General features: G+C 43.3%; 1 protein-coding gene across 1 annotated transcript in view; it reads right to left on the bottom strand.

The window, feature by feature from the left end:
* Positions 1-6,035: 6,035 nt before the first annotated feature.
* The window catches only part of LOC126485131 (aromatic-L-amino-acid decarboxylase-like), a 179,549-nt gene continuing 169,307 nt past the window's right edge, over positions 6,036-16,277 (bottom strand). Inside the window, exons 11-12 of the mRNA XM_050108775.1 lie at positions 12,851-13,051; positions 6,036-8,147 (exon numbers count right to left, since the gene is read on the bottom strand). Of these exons, the coding sequence (XP_049964732.1) occupies positions 7,917-8,147; positions 12,851-13,051 (432 nt within the window). The 3' untranslated portion in view covers positions 6,036-7,916. The remainder of the gene's footprint in view (positions 8,148-12,850; positions 13,052-16,277) is intronic.

Below are 16,277 nucleotides of genomic sequence, written 5' to 3' on the forward strand. Positions count from 1 at the left end.
CATAACAGTCTTTTCATCGTGCTTTTCGATGTGTCATCTTTTACAGTGAGTAGCAGTCTATCCTTTTCAGAATATTGTTGACATTCCAAACTGGACTTTCCATTGCTTGCCCCCAGGGGCTCAGAATTCAATTGCTGAGTACGGGCTTGGCGACCCCGGGGTCCTGAGCTGGGGACTGGTCAGTGCCGCCAGTCTCCTGTCACCGTAACGCCCGGACATGCTTCAGCGACCACCGTATGGCGCGGCGGTGGAATGTTGTGTGCTGCGGGGAATGGTAATCTTGGCTTGACAGCCTGGATTGCGAGGCAGGTCAACCTCTATAAAAACCCCTCAATCTTATGGTGTGCTCCGCGCCTATAAGATGCATGGGTGTTGGGGTGGAACAGTCACAAGCGGGCAACCTCTGGGGCACCTGCTGCACCCCAGTTGTATAAGGCTTACTCAGGCACGCGGGGCTCTGTCTGAGCGGACCTTTAGTTCCCTAGCTGCTCGTGGGACCGCAATGGGCCCTTCAACCTCTACATTTCCCCCTACCTGTGGATTGGGTGGGCCACTAGTAGGAAAACACACCCCATCGAAAAAGCGACTTCGTGCTACGAGTCCTCCAGCGCCTGGTGTTGCTAGAGATTTATCAGACTGTCGTAACAGAACACATGCTGATAATCAGAATGTGTTTTTGATTATTAAATGGAAGAAGGGCAGCTTTGAGAGGGTTTCTCCCTTTTACATCCACAAGGGTCTTGAGGGAATTGCAGGAATACTGAAATCTGTGAAGCGACTGCGCAATGGGACTCTATTAATTGAGACTTCTAGTTCCCGTCAAGTCGCTTCTCTTCAGAATGCAACCTGTCTCGGTGAGTATGCTATCGAGACCGAGCTCCACTCCACTTTGAATTATAGTAAGGGTGTTGTGACATGTAGGGACTTGGTGGATATCCCCACAGACGAGTTAAAATCTGAGTGGGTTGATGAAGGTATTGTTGACGTGCAGCATATTATGAAACGAATCAATGGGGACCTCGTCAAATCCGACTCATTTATTCTCATGTTCAGTTGCCCGAGAGCATGTTAAAGCGGGGTTCTTACGTTTGCCAGTACGGCCATATTTCCCTAACCCAATGCGCTGTTTTAAATGTCAGCGCTTTGGGCATACTACATTGGGGTGCAATGGGATAGCCACTTGTGGTAAATGTGGTCAGCCTGCCCATGAAGGAGCCGTTTGTTCATCGCCTGTGAAGTGCATGAATTGCTCTGGGAGTCACCCTGTCTGGAGCCGGGTCTGCCCCATCTATCTCGAAGAACAGAAGATACAGGAGATTAAAACATCTAAGCGCGTCCCCTATGGTGAGGCCAAGAAGCTCTTTAAGGCCATGCAACCTCCTGTGTTTACAACGTCTTTCGCTTCCGCTCTGAAAAAAAAACGGTACTAATGGCCACTGTTGCCACACAAATGGAGGTTGCTAGTGTTAGCACTAATACCTGTGTTTGCCAGTGCACTTGTGCTGCTGTGGTTGTTTTGCAACCTGCAGCTCTCCCCGCAACGTCGGACAAGGCCGTGGTTGCTGACATTGGGGTACTTCCTGCCTCTCCCCATATGGCACCTTCTGCCCAGGCGAGTACAGCTCCAGCTTTTGACAAGGCTCTGCATTTAAATCCCCCCAAGACAAAGACGCCGAAGGTGAAGGTTTTGCCACCTCAGGAGACTAGTCAGGGTCGGTCCGACGACAAGGCCATCGTACTGTCTGACATCTCCCGTGGGTCGTCATCAGAGCTGATGGACATTGATGTCGACCGGGAGCGATCTTCTCGCCCCAGGAATAAATCTCCAGCCAGTTCGGGCTCTCCTCCAAAGCACAGAGGCAGGGTGAAAGTTCAGCCACCCTGATCACTGGCTCCCACATTACAGTGGAACCTGAATGGGTTCAGGACGCATGTGGCCGAATTACAACTCCTTGTACGAGAGTGCCCTTTGTGCTTATGTCTCCAAGAGACACATTTTTGGGCCATTGATGCTCCTTCTTTACAGGGCTATACTGTATATCGAAAAAATGATCTGACGGGGGAAAGGGCAAAGGGTGGTGTTGCGGTTTTTTGTCCGTGACATGCACCCCTCATCTGAGCTCCCTCTCGTTACAGACTTGCAAGCAGTTGCAGTTGACCTTCTTGTGGGTTGGAGGCTCACAGTCTGTTCAGTTTACTTACCACCTCAGGATGCGGTAGACTCTGAGGCTCTCACAGATCTTATTAGCCAACTCCCCCGCCCATTTCTTCTTTTGGGGGACTTCAATGCTCATAATGTCTTATGGGGCTCTCCGACTACTTGCCCCAGGGGTCGCATTCTGGAAAGCCTCATGATGTCTGAAGAACTGTGCATCCTAAACTCTGGTGCTCCCACTCATTTCTGTACTGCTTCTGAGTCGTCGTCAGCTATTGACCTTTCCTTTTGCTCTCCAGCACTCGCGGATTCTGCTCTGTGGGAGGTTGCCACTGCCTCTATTCTAGTGACCACTTCCCCCTTTGGATTCGCTTCCTGGATGAGACTGTGGCATTACCAGTGCCACCCAGGTGGCACTTCTGCAGAGCTGACTGGACACTTTTCAGCCATTTAGCTGTTTTGGAACACCGTGCCAGTGTCCACGAATGGGTCGACCATGTTACAGCCGTGATCTCCCATGCTGCTGAATTGTCGATCCCACGGTCCTCAAGTCATCCCAAGAGGCATCCTGTCCCTTGGTGGACCTTTGAGTGCCGCTCAGCCATCCGAGCACGCTGTGCAGCTTTGCGCCGCTTCAAGTGCCGTCCCGCAGCTGACAATCTAGCAGCCTTTCGGGTGGCAAGGGCCAAAGCGCGGCGAGTGATTAAAGAGAGCAAATGACGGTCATGGCAATTGTTCTTGAACTCCATCTCCCATTCCACTAGTTCTACGAAAGTATGGGAAGCCATCAGGAGGATTTCCGGGAAACTCAGCCAACTACCTGTCACAGCATTGCTGCATCAAGGATGTCTCCTCACGGCGCCGAGAGACATTGCCCAGACACTGGCCATGCATTTTGCAGAATCTACCGCCACTATTAACTGTGATCCAGATTTCTGCCGCTACCGCACTGCCATCGAGAGGGGTCACTTGGACTTCCAGTCTCCAAATTCTGAACCCTACAACTGCCCCTTCATAATGTGGGAACTGGATTTGGCGCTGTCTGTGGCTCATGATACTGCGCCTGGACATGATCAAATCCGGTACTGCATGCTGCAGCACTTGTTGCTGCCATCCAAGGAAGTTCTCCTGAATTGTTTTAATATGATATGGTTATGCGGCACGTACCCTGACTCGTGGAAGGAGGCGATTTTGATTCCCCTCCTCAAACCGGGGAAGGATCGAATGCATCCCAGTAGTTATCGAAGTATTGCTTTGACGAGCTGTGTCGGGAAGATGTTGGAACACATGGTCAACTGTCGCCTGATTTGGCTGCTCGAGACCAGGCAGCTCCTTAGCCCCTCTCAGTGTGGCTTTCGGAGATGTCGTTCCACTATAGACAACTTGACCCTGCTTGAGGCGGCCATCCAGCAGGCCTTCCTACATAACCAGCATTGTCTAGGTGTATTCTTTGACATTAATAAGGCGTATGACACTACTTGGCGCCGCCTTATCCTCAATCAACTCCATGAGTGGGGCTTTCGTGGCTGTCTCCCCATCTTCATTTGGTCCTTTCTTTCCCACCACCTCTTTTGATATTGGGTTGGTAATGTGCTATCTGATTTGTAGTGCAGGAGAATGGTGTTCCTCAGGGAAGCGTTTTACGTGTCACCCTCTTTGCCGTTGCCATTAACAGTATCACGTCCGCTATCCAGAGTCCTGCCCAGTGCTCCTTGTTTGTGGACGATTTTGCTGTTTTCTGTTCTTCCTCCAGTCTTGTCACTGCTAGTCGGCAATTGCAGCTTACGATAAAGCACTTAGAGGCATGGACTGTGAAGACGGGTTTTACCTTTTCTGCAGACAAATGTGTGTGTGTTCATTTTAATCGTTCTCGACATCTTTTTACCTCCCCTGAATTGCGTCTGAGGGACACCGTTCTTCCTTTTAGAGACATTGTGAGGTTCCTGGGCCTCACTTTTGATTCCAAGTTGTCGTGGTTGCCTCACCTTAAAGACCTGAAGGTGCGGGCCCTGAAGGCACTGAATATTTTGAAGTGTCTGAGCCATCGGTCCTGGGGAGCAGATCGGGTGCGTCTGCTGCAGTTTTATAGGACTTTCGTTTGATCGTGTCTTGACTATGGTTGCACTGTGTATGGGTCAGCAATGCCTTCGTACCTGAAGATTATTGACGCAGTACACCATGAGGGTATCAGGCTGGCCACTGGTACCTTCCGTACCAGTCCCATACCCAGCCTGTGTGCTGAGGCAGGAGATCCACCGCTCGCCATCCGGCTGAAACTCCTCATGGTGCGACGGGTGTGTCAATTCCTTGCCTGTCCTACCTCCCCTGCATACCCTACTGTTGCCCGACCGCCTATGGAACATCTCTTTTCCAGTCGTCCCAGGGCAATGAGACCATTTGGGATTCGTGCCAAGCATTTGCTTGAGTCCCTTGGTGTGGAGCGTGTGGCCCCCCAACGACAAGGTTTTACCCGCCTGCCTTCCTGGTTGCTCCAGAGGCCCAGCGTCCTTTTAGACTTGTCAGAGTACCAGAGGAGCTGCACTCCTGCATTTGTTTTTACCTCCTTATTTTCCGATATTTTACACCAGCATCCCAACCATGTACCAGTATTTATGGATGGCTCTAAACAGGGGGACTCTGATGGTTGTGCTGTTGTTTTCCCTGATCGAGTCGTCAAGTTACGGCTTCCTGCGGCGTTTACCATCATTGATGCCGAATTGTTTGCGATCTTGCGGGCATTGGAGCAGATGAGATGTGTTCCCAGTCTTAAGTTCCTCATCTGTTCTGACTCCCTGAGTGCCCTTCAGACCATGCAACACTTGTACCCAGCGGATACGGTCATCCAGAACATCGATGATGCCCTACTCCACCTGCAATGGCAGGGGAAGGAGGTTTGTTTCTGCTGGGTGCCGGGGCATGTGGGTATTAGGGGAAACGAACTGGCGGATGTGTCTGCCAAAGATGCATGTTCCCTCCCTCACATTGTTGAATGTGCCATCCCCCTCCATGCTGTTACCTCCCTCCTGCTTTTTCGTGTTATGCATCAATGGGAAGAGGAGTGGCTGGCAGTCGGTGACAATAAGCTGCGTCTGGTCAAGGCCACCATGCGGCCATGGCGTACATCCTACCAGTCATGCAGGCAGGATGAGGTTCTCCTCACCCGCCTCCGCATTGGGCACAGTCCTTTAACACATGGTTTTTTACTCCGGCGGGAGGAGCCCCCAATCTGCAGTGCTTGTGGCATCCAGATTACTGTCCGCCACATTTTACTTGACTGTCTTTTATTCTCTGACCACAGGGCGGTGGTTTCTTTGCCACCAGATTTGCCTTCTATTTTGCAAGACGACACGACGACTGTGGTTAAGGTCTTACGGTTTTGTGTCCTGTCCAATTTGTTGCCTTGGATTTTAGGGAGAGGGTTTTAATGTGCTGCTGGGTGACTGGCTCACCCAGGTTTTAGGTAAGAGGTCCACCAGTCACGAATACCTCCTTGTTTCCCTTCGGTTTCTGTTCTCCTTTCCTTGTGTTTCCCTTTCTTTTTTAGTGCGTTTCTTCTCCTCTTGTTTTGCCTCTGTATGTGAGGATTTGGAACTGCATCGAGTCTGTGTCTTTTAGCCGTTCTGCTTGTTCACTGTCTGTCTTAGTCCCTTCACTGCATGTGTTCCTGTTTTTATGCGTTTGGGCGCTGATGACCAAATTTGGTTTACAATTCACAATATAGTATGTATTTTTCACTCCTCTCACAGATATTTTAAATTACACAGTGTCATGATGCATAAAACGCTTGACACAAATGATGAAAGATTAAGCAAAAATTACATAAACAATAAAATATTATAATCTAGAATTTTGAATCAGATTTATCTGGCACATGGAGTCTCAGACAAAGGAAAACCTTGAAGTCACCTTATATGCTGGTATATATAAATATAAACATGCAAGCTGCATGGATTTTATTACTAAACTGAATTTGTGACACCTTCTACAACAGCATGCCAAGGATGAACATCAGTGAAATCAGTTTATCACAGTCAAAGTGGCAAAAATTGTGGAACAATAACAAAGTATGTCTTTTGATTGGGGTGATACAATACACTTGAATATGAGTAATATGTTTGTGTTCTGAACTGTTTATTCCATAAAATGTAAAATAAAGTATGATGAATTACACAATTAAATACCTTCTGCAAATTCCAGAAGAACTCAATTAGTAATATTTTTTATCATTTAATATTTTACTATAATCTCAGTGAATGTACAAACATCTGTTCTACAGAAGTGTTTCTTTTGAAACTCAAAGTGTGACAGGGAAGCTTGTCATATTGGTGCAACTGGGGGTCAATTCTCTGGTACACTATTCTCTCAAAGATTTTGGAAAGTGATGTCAGAAAATAGACTGTCTGATACTTATTTGTACCTCTCCCCCTTTATTTTATAGAAGCATACAATAACATATATTTGGAAAAATATCCTGAATTAATTATGTATTATTCATGTGACTAAGAACATTACACATTATAAGACCAGAACATTTTAATAGCTTAACCGTATCAGCAGCCTCATATAAACTCTTGCCTTTGAGCATCTTGTGATTTTCTTCATTTTACATGAGGATGAGAGAAATTTTAATTTCATTACATCACATCTGTATTGCATTTTTGATATTCACATTTCCTGTCACCTTGCAACTGCTTACACAATTTTTCTTGCTAATTTTTAAGTTATTTGTAATACTTGCTCCACATGAACTGTCTGTTATAAGACTCTAATTCTATTTAACAGCAACAGTATCATCTTTCATGGCCTCTTTCTTGTCTTTTCTACAATATTCAGTGCTGATTTCATTTTATTGTCTTAGCTGTCAGTTTTCAAATGGACAGCTATGAGCATGTTCTTGGAATTTATACAACTTATATTCATATGTTTCAGCAATATTTATGATATGAAAGTATTTGTGGGTCATTACTCATTCTGGCTATTTCATGGATGAGCTTTTTGTGATTACCTGTGGTGATCCAGTGTTTCCATAATGGTTACCTAGTGCTGCATTAAGTTAATTTTTTGGGGAAATAGTAAAAATAATTAATTAAACAAATGTTTTAAAATTTAGAGGTAGTATTGCACTCACTGAAAACTTCACCACAGTAATCCTTTTCTTAGCATTCCCTAAAATCTGCCATTGTCTTGCCAGTGATCAGCATCCCTTTATTCATTGAGTGCTTCTGGACTGTATATGCTATTAAGTTAAAAGCAGGTAAGTTAATTTTCGTTTGAATTTATAGTGGCCCTCAGTTTCTTATAGTACGTGTAATGGGAGTTTGTTGAAGATGCTTGATAGGGTCATAACAAATCAGCATAGCCCATTCCAAAAGTGTAATAAGAACTCTGAAGATGCTTGATAGGGTCGTAACAAATCAGCATAGCCCATTCCAAAAGTGTAACAAGAGAGAGAGAGAGAGAGAGAGAGAGAGAGAGAGAGAGAGAGAGAGAGAGAGATTGTAGCAGTGTTTAATCAAGAAAACATTTTGTGTAAAAAATTCTTCTCGTCAATGATTTATATATTAACAGTATGCGACATCTTACAATACTTTCTGTATGAGGCCTTTTATGCTTTTGTTATTTTCTATTTTATTTTATTTTATTTTTTGTGATGGTGCAGTATATGAAACACACAGTTGCATTAAAGCTAAAAATGTTATACATATTTCATAGTATACAGTCTGTTGTAAAATACATGACCCACATATGTTTCAAATATATTTTAAACCTTTTCTACAATTTTAACACTCATATCATCAGCATTGGAGTCCAGTATCTTATTTGCAACATACAAAATTTCCTGCCATGATTTTACAATGTCCTTCTCTTCTGTCACAGTACTACATACAACAAATCGTGCTGCAATCTGTTCATTGACAGTTGCTGCAATCAAGTAAATGTTCCTTCTTGCTGTAAGCTGTGCAACTAAGTCTCTGGTCAGCTCATCAGGACCCTGTAGAAACAAATTTTCGTTAAATAATATAATTTTGAAACAAAACAAAGTAATTTTACAAGAAAATGATTAGCTGTATATAACTGCTTTGTACGATGTCTATATACAAAGTCATTAAATAACCTTAACAACTTTTTATTAGAGAAGAAAACATGTTATCACTTTTCAACACAGACTTTATTGAGATCAATGCAAGTTTGTCAACATTTTATTAATGTTTTGATTCCACAGACAGAAACAAAGAATTCAGACTGAGTTACCATGTGTAAACCACCTCTTTTTCTTTAACATCATTCTGTAACTTCCTGCCACCTGGTTCCTCCACCAAGAATCCAAGTCTATGATAATCAGTTGGTGCTCCATTGAGTAAAAATGCCAGATGTAGTAGACATTCAGAGCAAAGAACCAAAATATTTTTTATTATTAATTGGTTAATGTGTTGCCTTCTATTAATTTTCTGCAACAGTGCATCCACATTCATGATATCAAACATTTTAATCTTGTTATTTTGATAAAAATATGATTTGCTGTTTAACAGCTTGCTGCTCTCAAAGAAGCACAAGTATTACTTTTCTAGAGCAAAAGAGCTGTATGGATTTTCTTGAATGTCACCTGTCATTATGTCTTTGCTTGATCTCGGGGACAAAGCAGCATGACCAGTACTCTTCACACACAACATTATGCAGTATTAGGTCCTTCAGACTCATAAAACTGTAGCATAATTTTGTAGATATTTACATGGAATTGTTTGAATGTGGATGTAAGTTGCTATGTTATTCACCTAACAGAAACTTTTGGGTATTGCAGCACATTGTGAATGTAACTACCTGGCAGATCAAAACTGTGTGCCAGACTGAGACTCAAACTCAGGACCTTTGCCATTCATGGCAAGTGCTCTACCAAGTGACCTACCCAAATATGAATCACGACCCATCCTTACAGCTTTGTTTCCACCAGTACCTCATCTTCTACCATCCAAACTTCACAGAAGGATTGTGGAGACATGGCTTAGCCACAGCCTGGGGATCTTTCCAGAATGAGATACTCACTCTGCAGTAAAGTGTGCGCTGAAATGGAACCCTGGTGGAAGTAAAGCTGTGAAGACAGGTTGTGAGTCGTGCTTAGGTAGCTCCGTTGGTAGAGTACTTGCTGACTAGCACAACTCATGCACATATAAATGAACACTGTGGCCCCATTGTGGTTAGCAGTGATCTCCACTGGAATGGGTAGTTGCCATGCAGAAGAAATATTGAAATATTAGGTGGACAGGGAGAGAAATGGAAGGGTAGGTAAAGATACTGTAGTGTTGCCTTTGGGAATGTACAGAGACAGAATGATACATTCCTAGGAGCAGCATATTTGCTAGAGAGGGGCACTGGGAGGGGGGGGGGGGGGGGGGGGGAGGAAAGGAGAGAAGACAAGCAGAGAAAGTGAAGGACTTTATAGATGAGCTGGGGGGGACAGGAGGCGTTTGTTAGGCTGCAATGGAAGTATGGAAGGAGCAGGTAGGGAACAGGGATTAATGAATGAAGATCAATGCAAAATCCATACCACCTGGATTCTTTCCACCAAAACCCGCTTTTCTGAACTGTGCAGGTGGGAACTCACCTGCAGCATACTTTTTGTTCCTATAACTCCGTGTCTCTCACATGCCTCTGTTCTGATCCCTGACGCCATTCCAGCCTCACACATGCTTTCTGTCCCACATGCTTGACTGCATAATCATTTCCCTTCCTCGGCTTCTCCAAATGCTGCACCTAGCAGGCCACCAACTTCTCCCTGGCACATGTCTGCACACTCCCAAAGGCAGCACTACAGCATCATCTCCTGCCCTTCTATACCTCCCCCAGTCTATTCCATGTCTCTTCTACAGTGTGCAAGAAAATTAAAGGGCCAGTTTTTTGAAACCCCATCCTTCTCTCCAGTTTCAATACAGAAGTTTGAGGTTTGGCTCAAAGGTGCTTACAAGCTTCCTCTGTAATAGTGCAAAAGTGTGGCACCCTGCGAAATCACCCTTGGACTTGGCAATCCTTCAAACAGCACAGTGGCATGTGGTTTTTTCTTTTTTTTTTTAAAAAAAAAAAAAAGAGGCCAGCACTCATACATTGTCACCAGTCCCCCTACCCACATCTCACCTCATCTGTTGAAGCCTCCAGGATGGAGGTCAGAATAGTGATGCCCAGCATTGAAATTGTGCAGCTTTCTTATGGACAGATGAGAGGAACGTTTTGGACACATTGCTGCTTAGAATTGACATGAAAAGGCTGCAGGGCATGTAATAAAGGGCATGAAAGAAACCACCCCTTCCCTTGGGGCATTCATTGTCGCACATTTTGCAGCTGAAAATTATAGTCTGTATTGCAAAATGCAATCGGACAATGTCCTTGACAACCTTCAACATGCTGATACTCCTTAGATGTTTCAACCTTCTCTAGCTTTGCCTGTAGCATATTTTTTGGTTCCCATAACTGCACTGGTCTGAAGCTTTGTGGACACATTCCACATCATAACAGTTACTGTAAGATTGGACATTGATCAACAGAAAATGTAACTAACTAGCTAACTAAGGAAATCAAAGGGCTGCAACCATGTTGAATGTGATCTCACTGCTTTGGAGTGGAGCATGACCACAATTGTTGGTCTGGTACACATGGTGCAAACCACAAGAAAGTGTTCAAAACCATTCAAAGAAATATGAATGTGATCCAAAGTAGAAGATTGTTTTTATGCTTTTTCATGCCCCCTTTTTTGCACCTGCAGCATGTGCATGCGGAATGTACCATTGACACAGACACATGAATAAAATGGCAAAGGGTCCCTCTAAGACTCCATAGTTCAGCAACAACCTTGGCGCCATCTGTGCACCATTGTTGGGCACTTTAAAGGAGTCTCCATACAGAGACACCCATCCACTGATCCCTACCTACCAGTGGAATAGGCAACCCTTCGGGGTGACACTCACAGATTTTGCATGGAGCCAGCAGGTGTTAGTGTCAAGAGGGTTGATTATCTTACTGGTGAGTAAGGCTTGGTTGTCCCTGTACAGAGACTTTTTAAAGTGCCCAACAAAGGTGCATAGGTGGCACTGAGGGTATTGTCAAACTGGAGGGTCTTAGGAGGGACTTTTTGCTATCTTGTTCAAGCATGTATCAATGTAGCAGTATCCCCCCCTCTCATGTACATGGTACATGAGGGCAGAAAAAAGGAAGAATGACAAAGCTTAAACACACTTTTCTGATTCGGGTCACATTCCACCTTGTACATCAGAGCAAAAATTGCAGCCATGCTACATTCCAAAGGCGTGTGGTCATGATTAATGGCATTTTAGACCAGTGATGTCCTTAGAGAGGGGCTGAATCGTCCAGTAGGTGTCAGCAGTGTCAGAGGTTGTCAAGAACATGATCCTACTGCACATCACACTGCAAACTTGTCATTTTTGCCTGCAGAATGTGTGAAAATGAATACTCTAAGGGAAAGGATGGTTTCATTCATACCATTTATGATATACCCTGAGACTTTTTTTGTCTCTATTCTGCCCAGTGATGTTTTCCTCAGAGGTAGCAATGTGGGTAAGGGGAGGTGTGAGGACCTTTTCATGGTGTGACACATCCACAGTGGCACTGGGCAGAATCATGATGAAATCTGTTGTCAATGTAATGTTGTTAACCCAACTTACATCTCACATGGTCATATGAGCTCTGGCTCTTTTTGTTTTTCTTTTTTACAAATGTCGATGCCTTACTGTTTGAAGTGTCACCAAACCTGAGGGTGACAACACAGAGCATCACAAATGGTTCAAATGGCTCTGAGCACTATGGGACTTAACATATGAGGTCATCAGTCCCCTAGAACTTAGAACTACTTAAACCTAAGGACATCACACACATCCATGCCCAAGGCAGGATTCGAACTGAGACTGAGTGCCTAGAACCATGAGGCCACTGCGACCGGCAGAGCATCACACTTTTGTATCATTACAGAAGAAGATTGTAAGCACCTTTGACCTAAATTTCAAACTTCTGCGTCACAATGGGAGAGAATGACAGGGTTACAAAATGGTGGTCCTTTAATTTTGTTATGCAATGTAATGTCCACAATCCAATCCAGTCAAGATTGCTACTCGTCACAATGAGACCACAGCACCTGGAGTTGACAGTTGCTACTATTGTGTGAATTGTGCATGTATGAAAACATGTGTATGTATTTCTCCATCTAATGAAGGACTTCATCTGTTAAGCTGAATAATATTCTTCAGCCTACTTTAAAATGTGCCTGTATGCTCCTCAATGCCTCGTCTATGCAGTGCATAGCAAATACTTCCTCAATAGTTTAAAAATATATATAATACACTGCATGCATATGTAAGCATAATAAGTAAATGTAGGTGTGCCAAATTGCTCAGCAGTTTTTGGCTTACCACAACATTCCTCCAGATGTGTGCAATAACATTTATTCAGGCTTTGCTAAGGCTAGCCAATATGGTTGCATTTGATGTATTTCAGTTTCTCATGTACCTCCATGAATAGAAAAATTCTTAATGTGCATGATTAATCTCACCTTATTTTCCTGATCCTTTACAAACATTCAGACTCAACTCAGTTTTACAATTGGCTCAAAAACTAAACTACATATGAAATTTATTAATTTCAACACTTAACTTAAGTATCATTAATTTCATTTTTTGTTCAATAACAAAAACAAACCTTCAAACGGAAACACACAACACCCATACTTTGGTCGCAGGGAATCTCAAAGCGAGGATCTGCTCTGACAAGTGTTTCAAAATATTTGGCCAGCTGCAAATGTTTTCGGATTATGTCCTGAATCCCACGAATTCCATACAGGCGTAGAACAAACCACAACTTCAGTGCACGGAACCGTCGTCCTAGGGGAATCTGCCAATGCTGAAACATATACTTCAAAGTAAACACTACAAGGAAAGACAGTATTATGCAATACAGTATTTGTGGCATGACATGGTACAGTATTGTTCAGTATCTGAGTTTACAAGGGAATGTCTACAAGCAAAGGAAGTGATTAACAATTATTTAAATGATTTAAAGTGATTATTAATTCAAGGGTTGATCTGAACACCACAGTTCATTTCTAGGCATGCCTTATTTACACTGATATATGACCCTCAAATTCAAAGTGAGTCACCTTGTGCTCTATAAATATGAGATCCTTTTAAAACTAGCAAGCTGACCAATGCCCACTATAATTTAGCTATTATCATTTAATAATTTTTTGTGGTGGTTTATGTTTTGACATAATTCCATTTCCTGCTCAAAAGGATTAAAACTGAATAGGTCCTCACCATCTACATATCGTAGCTCCCATTATGATGATGTTTGCTGTATTGTATGATTGGATTTGACACATTATCAGGCACACAAGAAGGTGGTTTCCTTGAAGATTTCCAAAACAGAAGAAAATTAAGCAGTACAGAGTGAGATATCATAACGGTAGTATCCTTGGTCAAAACTTTTTGTCAACTGTTTTTTGGCCTTAAAATGCATTTTCACTTGTTATGTGAGTGAATTAATAATTTTTTACTCAGAATTTTCTCACAGTTCTGTGCTAGGGTTCATATTTCATGAGCAATATATCTAGATTCAGTGTGGAGTCACACGAAGTTAAGGCAACCATGTAAACACTTTATAGTAAGATGGCCATCTTCCACATCTATGTCAATACCCTCTGAACTGCGAGAAGTTGGAAATTTGTGGTAAGATATTATGGGACCAAACTGCTTAGATATAAGTCCCTAAGCTTACACACTACATTATCTAACTTAAACTAACTTAAGCTATGGACAACACACACACCCATGCTTGAGGGAGGACTCAAAACATCTGACGGGGGGAGCCGCATGGACCATGACAAGATGCCTTTTATTATTATCATTTAATTTATATCCTTCACTCTTTCAACAGTGAATGGTGACCTGGAAGAACTACTATTGGTAAGCCTCCATTTGAAAGTGAATATCTCTGATTCTGCTGCCACAGTTATTTGACATGATGTACTTGAGAGGAAGTAGTATGTTGTCTAACTATTATTGGAATGTACTCTAACCATGGTGCCTCTCTTGTAATGTCTGCCAGGGGAGTTTGATGGACATCTTCATGATGCTCTTATACTTTCACAATGAACATGTGAAGAAAGGCATCACTTATCTTTGGATATTCTTTATCAGTCCTACCCGGTGAGAGTCCCACAATGCTGAGCAATATTCAAGAGTCAGTTGATTGAGGGTTGCATTAAGCCACTTCTTGTATGACTGAATTACATTTTATTTGGATTCTTCCTGTGGATCTCAATCTGGCACCAGTGTATCTTTATATACAATTTAATGTACTGATCCAATAACATTTTGTCAGTTATCTATAAATGTGGAAAAGAGTCTGCACTGATAATGTTCTGATGGTGGTTGCAATCAGTTCTTGCTCTACACTCAAAACAATTTTATTAAATTATTTCAAGGTAAAAGTAATGATTCACAGTTGCATGTTTGTTGTATAGGTTGTCTCACTAGATTCAGTCACCTTCACAACATCAAATCTATAAAATTTTGCACAATATGATCATATTTATGCTGCCTGATTCAGTGCAGAAGACCTTCTGACATACTGATATATGTTTCTGGAGGTTGAATCCATGATAGTATGATACACTTTTGTGAAAGTTTATTGTGCAGAGGGTCTATCACAGGTTATCATAAAACAGTGGAAAGTCCAGGTTGGAATACCAACAATATTAAGAAATGGATAACTTACTTACGACCATAAAATATCACATTGAGATGCAGACAGGCACAATGAAAAGACTGTTACACATTGAGCTTTTGGCCAAAGCTTTCTTCAGAAAGGAGAACACATGCACACTAACACTAGCAAGCACACCTCACATACATATGACAATTATCTCCAGCTGCTCCAGCCAGAATGCAGCTTTATCACATAAAGCAAAAGAAGCAATCTGGAGTGAGTGGGGAATGGGTAGGAATAGCAGGGTATGGGGGCAGGGGAAAAGGGGGGAGAGACAAATCAGCACAGCATGGCATAGCTTACAGGGACTGGATGGTGGCATGACTAAGCTGCCAGTCACAATGCCAGGAAGCAGTAGGGGAAGGGGCAAGAGGAAATGGGGAATGGAAAAAAGAAGCAAAAAAAGGGAAAAGGTGGGTGGGTGCATTGGCAGAGAGTGGTGCACAATGAGGATTAGAAGATTGAATTAGGACTAGATGATAGGACAGAGGAAGGGGAATCTGTCAGATGGAGGGTGTGGGGACAGTACATTACTGTAAGCTGAGGCTGGTAGAATTTACGGAGCAAAAATTGGGTGGTACAGGAAAGAGTGATCTGTCCTATGCAGGAAAGCTGGTGGAGGGGAGGATCCAGATAGCCCGAGTTGTGAAGCAGCCATGCATGCTTGGGGTGGGGGGGGGGGATTTTTTGGTGTCAAAATGCAGATACTGTTGCGGGTTAGTGATTTTAATATGGACAAAGTTGTGGATGGAGCCATCAGAGAGGAGGAAGTCAATACCCAGGAAGGTGGCATACCAGAGGGAGGTGGAAGGTATAAGGATAGCATGTTTTGGCCCCAAGTTCAGATCATGAACATATTATCAATGAACCTAAGCCAGATCACGGGGTTGGGGTCTTGGGAGGCCAGAAAGGTTTCCTCTAGTGGCCCATAAACAGGTTCGTATAGGAGGGTGCCACAGCAATACCTATGGTAGTGCGTTGTTTTTGTTTGCAAACTTTTCTGCAAAGTAGAGGTTGCTGGTTGTTATGACAAAGTTAGTAAGTTGTATGAGGAATGAGGTATTATGTTTGGAGTCTGAAGGCTGTTGGGAAAGGTGCTATTCAACAGTAGCAAGACCATAGGTGTGAGGGATGTTGGTGTATAGGAAAGCGGTGTCAACAGTGATGAATAGGGATCCAGGATGTAAAGGGGTTGGGATGGTAAATAGTCAGTGAAGGAAGTACTCTCTTTGACATGGGCGGCTAGATTCTGGATAATGGGATGGAGGTGTTGGTCACAGGGGGCCAAAATTCTTTCAGTTGGAGCACAATAACCAGCTACAATAGGACGTCAAGAATTGTTGGGTTTGTTTGATTCTGT

Source organism: Schistocerca serialis, chromosome 6 (genome assembly GCF_023864345.2).
Source record: "Schistocerca serialis cubense isolate TAMUIC-IGC-003099 chromosome 6, iqSchSeri2.2, whole genome shotgun sequence".
NCBI classification, from domain to species: domain Eukaryota; kingdom Metazoa; phylum Arthropoda; class Insecta; order Orthoptera; family Acrididae; genus Schistocerca; species Schistocerca serialis.